The sequence below is a fragment of the Rana temporaria genome, chromosome 3 (genome assembly GCF_905171775.1).
Source record: "Rana temporaria chromosome 3, aRanTem1.1, whole genome shotgun sequence".
In the NCBI taxonomy this organism is placed as follows: Eukaryota; Metazoa; Chordata; class Amphibia; order Anura; family Ranidae; genus Rana; species Rana temporaria.
Window position 1 is genome coordinate 11,258,317 of NC_053491.1, and position 13,365 is coordinate 11,271,681.

The following is a 13,365-nucleotide window of genomic DNA, read 5'->3' on the forward strand; positions in this document are numbered from 1 at the left end:
GCCAAGGTATTTGGGCAAAGCCAGAGAAGCTTTTACCCATCAACATCTTGGAGCTCAGAGCTGTTCGACTAGCCCTCAGGGCTTGGACGTCGAAATTGCAGGGGCTCCCGGTGAGAATTCAATCAGACAATGCCACGGCAGTGGCATACATAAATCACCAAGGGGGGACCAGGAGTCAGGCCGCTCAGAGAGAAGTGAGCTTGATTCTCCTATGGGCAGAGGCTCATGTGCCCTGCATATCGGCAATATTCATTCCCGGAGTGGACAACTTTCAGGCGGACTTCTTAAGCCGCCAGACTCTATGGCCGGGGGAATGGTCTCTGCATCCACAAGTCTTTCAAGCACTCTGCCAAAGATGGGGAGTGCCGGACGTGGATATCATGGCATCGAGACTCAACAAGAAGCTAGACAGGTTCATGTCCCGCTCAAGGGATCCGATGGCCTGCGGAACCGATGCTCTGGTTTGCCCTTGGCATCAGTTCAAGCTTCTTTATGCGTTTCCCCCGCTCCAGTTACTACCCCGCCTGCTGCGCAGGATCCGGGTGGAGCACATACCAGTTATCCTGGTAGCTCCAGCATGGCCCAGAAGGGCTTGGTACTCACTAATCCTAAGGATGGTAGTGGGAAACCCTTGGACTCTTCCTCTACGGCCAGACCTGCTATCGCAAGGTCCGATCCTCCACCCTGCCTTACGGCATCTAAATTTGACGGCCTGGAAGCTGAATCCTTGATTCTCAGGGGTAGAGGTCTGTCTCAGAAAGTAATCTCTACCCTAATCAGAGCCAGGAAACCGGTCTCTAGGGTGATTTATCACAGGGTCTGGAAGGCCTATATAGGCTGGTGCGAGTCCAAGCTATGGCTTCCTCGCAAGTTCACCATAGATAGAGTTTTAAGTTTTCTCCAGCTAGGAGTGGATAAAGGATTGGCATTAAGCACAATCAAAGGACAGATTTCTGCCCTGTCAGTGTGGTTTCAGCGGCCGCTGGCCACCCACTCGCTGGTTAAGACCTTCCTTCAAGGGGTCTTACGTATTAGACCTCCAGTTAAATCTCCGCTTTGTCCGTGGGATTTAAATCTTGTTCTGTCAAGTTTACAGAAACAACCGTTTGAGCCGTTGGCTGAAGTTCCTTTGGTTCTACTGACAAGGAAGTTGGTGTTTTTGGTTGCCATAGTTTCCGCAAGAAGAGTTTCGGAACTGGCAGCCTTATCCTGTAAGGAACCATATCTTATATTTCATAAGGACAAGGTCGTTCTCCGCCCTCATCCTTCCTTCTTACCGAAGGTCATATCCAGTTTTCATTTGAACCAGGATTTGGTATTACCATCCTTCTTCCCTAAACCTACTTCCAGAAAGGAAGGGTTGCTGCATACCTTGGATATTGTCAGGGCCATGAAGGCCTATCTTAAAGCTACAGAGAAGATCCGGAAAACAGATGTGCTGTTTATTCTACCGGATGGGCCCAAGAAGGGGCAGGCAGCTGCAAAGTCCACCATTTCTAGGTGGATTAAGCAATTGATCACTCAGGCCTACGGCTTGAAAGGGTTGCCTCCTCCAGTATCATTAAGGGCTCATTCTACTAGAGCCATGGGCGCCTCCTGGGCAGCACACCACCAGATCTCTATGGCTCAAGTTTGCAAGGCGGCAACCTGGTCTTCTGTCCACACGTTTACAAAATTCTACAAGTTGGACGTAAGAAGGAATACTGATACTGCCTTCGGGCAGGCAGTGCTGCAGGCTGCAGTTTGAGACCCTCGGATTCCGGGGGCTCCTCTTTTTTTTGAGTTAAATTTAAAATTTAAGATTATTTTTCTCAAATAAGTTGGATTTATTATGATTTGAGTATATCTCTAAATTAAATCCTTTTATCTTGGAGATGTTCTCCCTCCCCTCATTGTAAGCATTGCTTTGGGACATCCCATATAGTAATGAATGCCGCTCTGTGTCCCGTGATGTACGATAAAGAAAAAGAGATTTTTAATACAGCTTACCTGTAAAATCTTTTTCTTGGAGTACATCACGGGACACAGAGCTCCCACCCCTCTTTTGAGGACCATTTTGGGAGGCATACTGCTTGCTACAAAACTGAGGTACTCCTCCTATGGGAGGGGGTTATATAGGGAGGGGCATTTCCTGTTTGAAGATTGCCAGTGTCTACACCTGAAGGTACTCCATATAACCCATATAGTAATGAATGCCGCTCTGTGTCCCGTGATGTACTCCAAGAAAAAGATTTTACAGGTAAGCTGTATTAAAAATCTCTTTTTTATGTGGTCGGGGATACCCCCCCCCCTCTAATACTTACCTGACTCGATCTAGTACTGTGCAGGAGAACAGTAACTCTCTCCCTCTTCATAGGGCAGATAGATGGCAGTGGGAGCCAGCTTAATAATAAAGGCCCAGTGCTGTATTTATTCTGGCACCTCTATAAATGAGACTGTACTGTTGGGCCTATTCGGGTACCATTGATAAATTAGGCCCAGTGCTGTAATGTTGTGTTTATTCAGCCCCCCCCCCCCCCCCCCCCAATAAATGAGACCCGGTACTGTAGTGTTGGGTTTATTCAGGCACCCTGATAAATGAAACCTTGGCGTTGTATTCTTGGGTTCATTCAAGCACCCGATTAAATGAGGCCTGGTACTGTAGTGTTGGGTTCATTCAGGCACCCTAATAAATGAGACCCGGTACTGTAGTGTTGGGTTTGTAAAGGCACCCTGATAAATGAGACCTGGTACTGTAATGTTGGGTTCATTGCGGCACCCTGATAAATGAAACCCTGGGGTTGTATTCTTGGGTTCATTGAGGCCCCCCCATAAATGAGATCCAGTGCTGTGTTGTTGGGTTCATTCAAGCACCCCCATAAATGAGGCCCGGTACTGTATTGTTGGGTTCATAAAGGCACCCCCATAAATAAGACCTGGTACTGTAGTGTTGGGTTCATTCAGGCACCCTGATAAATGACACCCGGTGCTGTACTGTTGGGTTCATTCAGCACCCCCCAAATAAATGAGACCCGGTAATGTATTGTTGCGTTCATAAAGGCACCCTGATAAATGAGACCTGGTGTTGTATTCTTGGGTTCATTAAGGCACCCCCATAAATGAGACCCGGTACTGTAGTGTTGGGTTTATTCAGGAACCCTAATAAATGAGACCTGGTGTTGTATTCTTGGGTTTAGTGAGGCACCCCGATAAATGAAACCCGGGGTTGTAGTGTTGGGTTCATTCAAGCACCCCCATAAATGAGACCCGGTACTGTATTGTAGAGTTCCTAAAGGCACCCCCATGAATGAGACCCGGTACTGTATTGTAGAGTTCCTAAAGGCACCCCCATGAATGAGACCCGGTACTGTTTGTTGGGTTCACAAAGGCACCCCCATAAATGAGACCCGGTACTGCAGGGCTCGACAAATCACGGTCGACTAGAAATAGCGTCCTGGCGACTTGGCTTTGAAGGTGGGCAAAAAAAATAATGTCCGGTAATTGTGATGTCCGGTAATTGAGGCCACGGCTTTGCGGCCTTGTGAAGTCCCCAGCTTTTCCTTGTGCGAGCTGGCGCCATCTGGTGGTGGCCGTTGGTATTACAAGTTAAGCATTACAAGTTAAACAGCAATTCTAATGTCATTTGTCACTATTTTCACTGCCATCTTCTTCCCTCTAATTAGAACCCCCAAACATTATATATATTTTTTATCCGAACACCCTAGAGAATAAAATGGCGATCGTTGCAATACTTTCTGTCACGCCGTATTTGCGCAGCGGTCTTACAAGCACACTTTTTTGGGAAAAAAATACACTTTTTTTAACCACTTACCCCCCGGACCATATTGCTGCCCAAAGACCAGAGTACTTTTTGCAATTCGGCACTGCGTCGCTTTAACAGACAATTGCGCGGTCGTGCGACGTGGCTCCCAAACAAAATTGGCATCCTTTTTTTCCCACAAATAGAGCTTTCTTTTGGTGGTATTTGATCACCTCTGCGGTTTTTAGTTTTTGCGCTATAAACAAAAATAGAGCGCCAATTTTGAAAAAAATGAATATTTTTTACATTTTGCTATAATAAATATCCCCCAAAAATATATAAAAAAACATTTTTTTTCCTCAGTTTAGGCCGATACGTTTTCTTCTACATATTTTTCGTAAAAAAAAATCGCAATAAGCGTTTATTGATTGGTTTGCGCAAAAGTTATAGCGTTTACAAAATAGGGGGTATTTTTATGTCATTTTTATTATATTTTTTTTACTAGTAATGGCAGCGATCAGCGATTTTTTTTTTCGGTATTGCGACATTATTTCGGACACTTTTGACACATTTTTGGGACCATTGGCATTTTTATAGCGATCAGTGCTATAAAAATGCATTGGATTACTATAAAAATGCCACTGGCAGTGAAGGGGTTAACACTAGGGGGCGGGGAAGGGGTTAAGTATGCCTGGGTGTGTTCTTACTGTGGGGGGGGGGGGTGGCCTCACTAGGGGAAACACTGATCCTCGGTTCATACATTGTATGAACCGAAGATCCGCATTTCCCCTGCTGACAGGACCGGGAGCTGTGTGTTTACACACACAGCTCCCGGTCCCCGCTCTGTACCGAGCGATCGCGTGTGCCCGGCGGCGATCTCGCCCGCCGGGCACACGCACGGGAGTTGGGGGCGAGCGGGGGGCGCGCGCCTCCGGCGGCGCGCGCGCGCCCCCGCCCCCTAGTGGCGGCTGGGAGAGAGGACGTCATATTACGTGCTCTCGCCCAGCAGAGCCACCTTGTGGACGTATTTCGACGGTGCGCGGTCGGCAAGGGGTTAATTAAAAAATAAGACAACCGTAAAGTTATCCCAATTTTTTTTAATATTATGAAAGATAATGTTACGCCGAGTAAATTGATACCTAACATGTCACGCTTCAAAATTGCATCCGCTCGTGGAATGCCGACAAACTTTTACCCTTTAAAATCTTCATAGGCGACGTTTAAAAAAATGTACAGGTTGCATGTTTTGAGTTACAGAGGAGGTCTAGGGCTAGAATTATTGCTCTCACTCTACCAATCGCGGCGATACCTCACATGTGTGGTTTGAACACCGTTTACATATGCGGGCTCTGCTCGCGTACGTGTTCGCTTCTGCGCGCAAGCTCGTCGGGACGGGGTGCGTTTTCTGGCTCCTAACTTTTTTAGCTGGCTCCTAGATTCCAAGCAAATTTGTCAAACTGTATTTTTGGGTCCATTCACACTCAAAAATGAGACCTGGGGATGCATTGTTGGGTTCATCCTCAAAAATTTAGACCTGATGCCATTTTGTTGGGTTGGTTCAGGCACCCTGATCAATGAGGCATGGTTGGTTAGGGATGAAGAAGCATAGGGGGGTAGGTGTCAGGATTTTTCTATGTTGGGAGGTGTGTTTTTTAAAAACGCATTTTATATCTTCATGCATTTTTTTTTTTTTCAGGTTGCCAAAGCTTTCTGGCTGGCCATTGGTGGAAATCGTGATGAAATTGAAGGCATTTCCTCGGAGGATGAGAACTGATGGCTGTAAGCATAGCGGGGCTGATTTCCGTAAAACTGGAGTTCATATTGTAGCTGTTATCTCTAAAGACCAATCAAATTTCACCTTCTATTTTCTCACCCGGTGATGGAATTTAGTCAAAGTTTCTGATTGGTTGGTTGATATTTCCAGCAACTCCCAGTTTTTTATAAATCAGCCTTTTACGGCATTAACACTAGTTTACCTGCATCACTTACTTTTGGATACCAGAGTCGCATTCTGCTGCAGTGTCTACAGTTACCCGACGTCCTTACTGCCAGCACGTGTCTGGGGCTCTCCATACGTGGGTTAGATATCATAATAATTGTGTATTTATTAGGAGGCAACAAATATTAATAAACTGTTTTATATTCATTACACCACCTGGGAGCTCATTGATTGATGTGTGTGTGTGTGTGTGTGTGTGTGTGTGTGTGTATATATATATATATATATATATATATATATATATATAGTGCAATGTTTATTTTGGCACCCGGTGAATGTGAATACACCTAACCTTGCCTTCCCATTGTCCCCTCATTGTCCTCCTCTAGTCCAGGGGTCTTTATAAAGAAAGGACCAGTTTACTGTCCTTCAGACTTTAGGGGGGCCGGACTGTGGCCAGTGGGAGTGAACAACTCTCTGTTTTTGGTATTGGAGAAATAGTGTCCCATCGTGGGTGTCAGTGGGAGGAATAGTGCCCCATCATTGGTATCAGTGGGTGGAATAGTGTCCCATCATTGGTGTCAGTGGGAGGAATAGTGTCCCATCGTTAATGTCAGTGGGAGGAATAGTGTCCCATCATTGGTATCAGTGGGTGGAATAGTGTCCCATCATTGGTGTCAGTGGGAGGAATAGTGTCCCATCATTGGTGTCAGTGGGAGGAATAGTGTCCCATCATTGGTGTCAGTGGGAGGAATAGTGTCCCATCATTGGTGTCAGTGGGAGGAATAGTGTCCCATCATTGGTGTCAGTGGGAGGAATAGTGTCCCATCATTGGTATCAGTGGGAGGAATAGTGCCCCATCATTGGTATCAGTGGGAGGAATAGTGCCCCATCATTGGTATCAGTGGGAGGAATAGTGCCCCATCGTTGGTGTCAGTGGGAGGAATAGTGCCCCATCGTTGGTGTCAGTGGGAGGAATAGTGTCCCATTGTTGGTGTCAGTGGGAGGAATAGTGTCCCATTGTTGGTGTCAGTGGGAGGAATAGTGTCCCATTGTTGGTGTCAGTGGGAGGAATAGTGTCCCATTGTTGGTGTCAGTGGGAGGAATAGTGCCGCATCGTTGGTGTCAGTGCAGGGAATAGGGTCCCATCAGTGTCAGTGGGAGGAATAGTGTCCCATTGTTGGTGTCAGTGGGAGGAATAGTGTCCCATTGTTGGTGTCAGTGGGAGGAATAGTGTCCCATCATTGGTGTCAGTGGGAGGAATAGTGTCCCATCATTGGTGTCAGTGGGAGGAATAGTGTCCCATCATTGGTATCGGTGGGAGGAATAGTGTCCCATCATTGGTGTTAGTGGGAGGAATAGTGTCCCATCATTGGTGTCAGTGGGAGGAATAGTGTCCCATTATTGGTGTCAGTGGGATATGCCTTGTTTCCACTGAGCGGAACGGTTCGGGTCGGTACAGTTTGGAATGCTTAGAATGGTCCGGTCTATTCTGGTGAGCATTTCCACTGCAAGTCGGACCATCGGGGGCCATGCAGGGTTTGGAAAAAAAGCCTAGCGTGTCCACCAATCGGTGGAATGTATTGTAGCTCCGCCCTAACCCGAACCGTTCCATTTTCTATGGCCCCACATCTGAAGCAGGACCCAGAATGGTACGGTTCGGTTTTATGGCACACTTTCATAATGGAAACACCCAAAATAGCGTACCGTACCGAACCGTGTGGGAGGAATAGTGTCCTATCATTGGTGTCAGTGGGAGGAATAGTGTCCCATCATTGGTGTCAGTGGGAGGAATAGTGTCCCATCATTGGTATCAGTGGGAGGAATAGTGTCCCATCATTGGTGTCAGTGGGAGGAATAGTGCCCCATCATTGGTGTCAGTGGGGGGAATAGTGCCCCATCATTGGTGTCAGTGGGAGGAATCGTGTCCCATCATTGGTGTCAGTGGGAGGAATAGTGTCCCATCATTGGTATCAGTGGGAGGAATAGTGTCCCATCATTGGTGTCAGTGGGAGGAATAGTGTCCCATCATTGGTATCAGTGGAAGGAATAGTGTCCCATCATTGGTGTCGGTGGGAGGAGTAGTGTCCCATCATTGGTGTCGGTGGGAGGAGTAGTGTCCCATCATTGGTATCAGTGGGAGGAATAGTGTCCCATCATTGGTATCAGTGGAAGGAATAGTGTCCCATCATTGGTGTCAGTGGGAGGAATAGTGTCCCATCATTGGTGTCGATGGGAGGAATAGTGTCCCATCATTGGTGTCAGTGGGAGGAATAGTGTCCCATCATTGGTGTTAGTGGGAGGGATTATGTCCCATTGTAAATATCAGTGCAATAGTCCCTCAAGGACTGGATAAAGACATGAAATGGGTCGCATCTGGCCCCTTGGCCACACTGAATCCAGCAGCGCACATAAACGGGTGGAACGTTCTCATTGCACAGCGGTGCATTATCCTCCCATGTGTGGTGGGTTTGCCTATCAATTCCGTAGGTTTCCTTCCACTATCCCGACATATTCATCATTAACTGGATTGTGAGTAACCGAGTACTAGTGTGTGTGAGAAGAAAAATAAATCCAAAAAGCATAAAGAAAGAAAAAGCAGAGCTAGAAAGTATAATACTAGTAAGAATTCCAATCATTATCGAAAAGCTCGGGTTCAAAATGTGTTTTTGCTTTCACCGAATTCATCAACCCCCCCCCCCCCCTCTTCTTTAGACCATTGCTGATATTGTAGTGCAGGGATATGCAATTAGCAGACCTCCAGCTGTTGCAGAACTACGATTCCCATGAGGCATAGCAAGACTGACAGCCACAAGCATGACACCCAGAGGCAGAGGCATGATGGGACTTGTAGTTTTGCAACAGCTGGAGGTCCGCTAATTGCATATCCCTGTTGTAATAGGTAGAGGGCCACCTTATTGGATGGAGTCACTTGGGGCCTAAACACTGCAACTGCACTAAAGCCCATCTCCTCCAGCTTTAGTTTCAGGTTAACCACTTCAGCTCCGGAAGGTTTTTCACCCCCCCTTCGGACACATCTGATAACAGATCGGAGTGAAGAGCCAATCACAACGTCGCTTTACCATGTGATCAGCTGTGTCCAATCACAGTGTAATCAGGATTTCCCGGTTATCAGAAATCCTCTCCTCACGTGAGAATCAGTAAGTGGCAATCCACACAGGGGACATGTACACTGATCATCGGGGCATCATCAATGTCCTGATGATCAGTGCAGCCCCAACAGTGCCCATCACTAATGCCTATCGGTGCCGCCTATTATTAGTCTCATGTGTGCCCGTTGGTGCATCCCCCATCTGTGCCCGTTGGTGCATCCCCCATCTGCGCCCATTAATTGCAGCCTCATCTGCGCCCATCGCTGTAGCCTCATCTGTGCCTGTCAGTGCATCCCCCATCTGCGCCCATTAGTTGCAGCCTCTTATGTGAAAAATGGTGAAACATAACTCCTTCAGCGCCCCCTGTGGTTAACTCCCAAACTGCAACTGTCATTTTCACAATAAACAATAGCCCGGATTCAAGAAGCAATTGCGCCTGTGTAACCATAGGTGCGCCGGCGTTACGATTGCTCCTGATTCAGGAACATCGTAACGCCGACTGCAGCCTAAAATCTGCGTGGCATAAGGCTCTTATGCCATGCATATCTTAGGCTGCATTCTTGCGATGGCCGCTAGGGGGCGCTCCCATTGTGCTCAGTGTATAGTATGCAAATTGCATACGAACACCGATTCACAATGTTGCGCGAGCCCCGCGTACGCAATTTACGTTGTTTCCGTACGGCGTGTTTAGCGTAAGGCTGCCCCTTCTAATAGCAGGGGCAGCCAATGCTAAAGTATACCAGTCGTTCCCGCTTTGCGACGTTCGATTTTTACGTAATTTGCGTAAGTAATTCGTGAATGGCGCTGGACGCCATTCACGTTCACTTTGAAGCAAATGACGTCCTTGCGACCTTCCCGACGGAGCATGCGCTCTACGCTCGGCGCGGGAGCGCGCCTAATTTAAATGATTCCCGCCCCCTACGGGATCATTTACATTAGGCGCCCTTACGCAGGGCAAGTTTACACAGCGCACACGCAATTTATGGAGCTACTTTGCGCAAACCAATCGATAAACGCTTATTGCGTTTTTTGTTTTTTCTACCAAAAATAGGTAGAAGAATACGTATCGGCCTAAACTGAGGAAAAAAAATGTTTTATATATGTTTTTGGGGGATATTTATTACAGCAAAAAGTAAAAAATATTGCATTTTTTTTTTCAAAATTGTCGCTCTATTTTTGTTTATAGCGCAAAAAAATGAAAACCGCAGAGGTGATCAAATACCACCAAAAGAAAGCTCTATTTGTGGGGAAAAAAGGACGCCAATTTTGTTTGGGGAGCCACGTCGCACGACCGCGCAATTGTCAGTTAAAGCAACGCAGCGCCGAATCGCAAAAAGGGGCAAGGTCCTTTTTAGCTGCATTTTGGTCCGGGGCTTAAGTGGTTAAATTACGTTTTTTTCAAAATGTCATCACAAAAAACGACCATGTGTACGCGGCATTGGATGCAGCCAGCTGCAACTATATAGATGAGAAATCTGCTGAAACTTCTGCGTAGGAGAAAAAAAAGGTTATTAAAAAAAAAAAAGTGTTTAGGAAGAAAATATGAGATTTGTTATAATAAAGGAAAACTCCTTGCCAATTATATCTCCATAAATTGGATCTGTTATCTATTACTCCGAAACATGAGCTATTGGAAAGAATGATATCACCGCTGTGTATGAGTCAATCCTCGGAGATCGGCGCTCTCTTTATATTATGGGCCCGTGTCTCCCCTTCTCCTCCTCGCAGCCATCGGTGGCCGATAATCCCGGGCCGGACTCGTGCCAGGATTGGAAGCCTGAGCCGGACTCGTGCCAGTGTCCGATAATCCCGGGCCGGACTCATGCCAGGATTCGGAGCCCGGGCCGGACCCGTGCCAGTGTCCGATAATCCCGGGCCGGACTCGTGCCAGGATTGGAAGCCTGAGCCGGACTCGTGCCAGGATTGGGAGCCCGGGTGCAAGTGCCAGTGTCCGATAATCCCGGGCCGGACTCGTCCCAGGATTGGGAGCCTGAGCCGGACTCGTGCCAGGATTGGGAGCCCGGGTGCCAGTGCCAGTGTCCGATAATCCCGAGCCGGACTCGTGCCAGGATTGGGAGGCCGGATCCGTGCCAGTGTCCGATAATCCCGGGCCGGACTCGTGGCCAGGATTGGGAGCCCGGGCCGGACCCGTGCCAGTGTCCGATAATCCTTCCCGGGGAAGGATCCCAACGTTTTCCACAATCGCGCTCCCAGTCTGGGGGTCTTGTTTTATTTTACAGCGTTACTCATACTATGATGTCACTGGAAAACGGGAACATTTCTACTGATGATTGAAGACGGCTTCCAGCGCCATGTGCCTCCGTGTACTTCCTGGCACGGGCTCCCAATCCTGGCACGAGTCCGGCCCCGGGCTCCCAATTCAGCACTTTTTTATGACTCTGGGCTTGGAAGCGGGACGTGGAAAAAATGAAACGGCGAGCGTTTTAAAAGGGTGAATTGTGAGAGAGGCGCGTTGGCCGCGATGGGGGATTGTAATCTTGCAAATCTCCCTTCAATGAATGAGTAACCGTCTTCTGAATTCTGTGAACGTAGACGAGAGCTGGGCTGTGAAATGCGTGGGGTTGGGCATGATGAACGTAAACCGCTCAACCACACTGAAATGGAGCGCGCTTCTTCATTGAGAATCAAAGGAGCGATGATGTGCGCTCACGAGAGCTTCGACTTTGGCACACGTTGAAACCCCTACCTGGCTCAGTAGTACCCCCAGCTCAGAAGATCCCTAGCTCATTAGTACCGTCGTTCAGCCGTTCTGCTTAGTAGTGCCCCCAGCTTTTCTGATCCCCCATTCAGTAGTAGCCCCCAGCTCTGCCGATCTCCCTCTCAGTAGTAGCCCCCGGCTCTGCCAATCTCCCTCTCAGTAGTAGTCCCTAGCTATGCTGATCCCCCCCACTCAGTAGCTCCCAGCTCTGCCGATCTCCCGCTCAGTAGTGGCCCCAGCTCTGCCGATCTCCCGCTCAGTAGTGGCCCCAGCTCTGCCGATCTCCCGCTCAGTAGTGGCCCCAGCTCTGCCGATCTCCCGCTCAGTAGTGGCCCCCATCTCTGCCAATCTCCCGCTCAGTAGTGGCCCCCATCTCTGCCGATCTCCCGCTCAGTAGTGGCCCCCATCTCTGCCGATCTCCCGCTCAGTAGTGGCCCCCATCTCTGCCGATCTCCCGCTCAGTAGTGGCCCCCATCTCTCGCTCAGTAGTGGCCCCCATCTCTGCCGATCTCCCGCTCAGTAGTGGCCCCCAGCTCTGCCGACCTCCCGCTCAGTAGTGGCCCCCAGCTCTGCCGACCTCCCGCTCAGTAGTGGCCCCCAGCTCTGCCGATCTTCCGCTCAGTAGTGGCCCCCAGCTCTGCCGATCTTCCGCTCAGTAGTGGCCCCCAGCTCTGCCGATCTTCTGCTCAGTAGTGGCCCCCAGCTCTGCCGATCTTCCGCTCAGTAGTGGCCCCCCAGCTCTGCCGATCTCCCGCTCAGTAGTGGCCCCCAGCTTTTCTGAGCCCCCCCTACTCGGTAGTAACTCCTAGCGCTTTTAACCCCCCACTTAAAAATAGCCCCCAGCTCTGCTGATTCACCACTCAGTAGCAGTACTCTCACCTCTGCTGATCCCCCACTCAGTTGTAACCCTCAGCTGTGCAGATCTCCTGCTTAGTAGTAGCCCCTAGCTTTTCTGACCCCCCCCACCCCCCACAATACTAACCCTCCTTGCTCATCAGAGCTCCTGCTTAGTAGTAGCCCCCAGTTCTGCTGATTCCTCCCCCACTCAGTAGTAGCCCTCAGCTCTGCTGATCTCTCTTTCTCTCATTAGTAGCCCTCAGCTCTGCCGATCCCCCAGGCAGCAATAGCCTCCACTCAATAATAGCCCTTTGGCTCTCTTCTGATCCCCCACCTCTGCTGATTTCTCATGCAATAGTAGCCCCCAGCTCTGCAAATCTCCCACTCAGTAGTAACCCCCACCTCTGCTGATCCTCCTCTTGCGGTCCCCGCTCACCTCCCACTATATTGCTCCCACGCTACTCACGTGTGACATCTGCTATCTTCTCCTGTTCTGGTCCCCCAGCTCTGCTGATCCTCTGCCACTCAGCCCTCTCTGCAGTCCCCGTTCACCTTCCACTCGTAGCATTCGCGTGTGCTGTCAGCTGCTTGCTTCACTCCAGTCCGGACCCCGCTCACCTTCCTGCTGCTCCACTTTGCACACCAGATGTGACGCCTGCACACCAGATGTGACGCCTGCACCAGACACTCCCAGAATATATACACATGAACCAGAAGTGACTGCTGATGATGTCTTCCTGGTTCGCTTGTTGGTTTCTTAGTGCATCCTGGGATATCCGCATACCTGCAATACCTCCAAAACAAAGCAAAGCCCACGCTGAATAGAAGCTTCTCAAAAGCTGCAGGTGAGTGGTGTCTTTGGCTTCTATGGAGGCTTTGAAGCACGAGAAAGCGACATGAGGGATAATTGTTGAAGCGAAGCAAACGCAACGTGTCACCAGGACTGTAAGGTAACCATTTTTTTTTTTGTGACAGGAGCTTTAATTGCCATTCAGAGTGATTTAACCGTTTAACGACA

At 49.0% G+C, this 13,365-nt stretch overlaps 1 protein-coding gene across 2 annotated transcripts in view; it reads left to right on the plus strand.

Moving 5' to 3' along the window:
- Positions 1-5,890, plus strand: part of AAGAB (alpha and gamma adaptin binding protein) — a 56,675-nt gene extending 50,785 nt beyond the window's left edge. For both annotated transcript variants that reach the window (XM_040342246.1, XM_040342247.1), the window contains exon 10: positions 5,436-5,890. In XM_040342246.1, the coding sequence (XP_040198180.1) occupies positions 5,436-5,513 (78 nt within the window). In that variant the 3' untranslated portion in view covers positions 5,514-5,890. The remainder of the gene's footprint in view (positions 1-5,435) is intronic.
- The last annotated feature ends 7,475 nt before the right edge of the window (positions 5,891-13,365 follow it).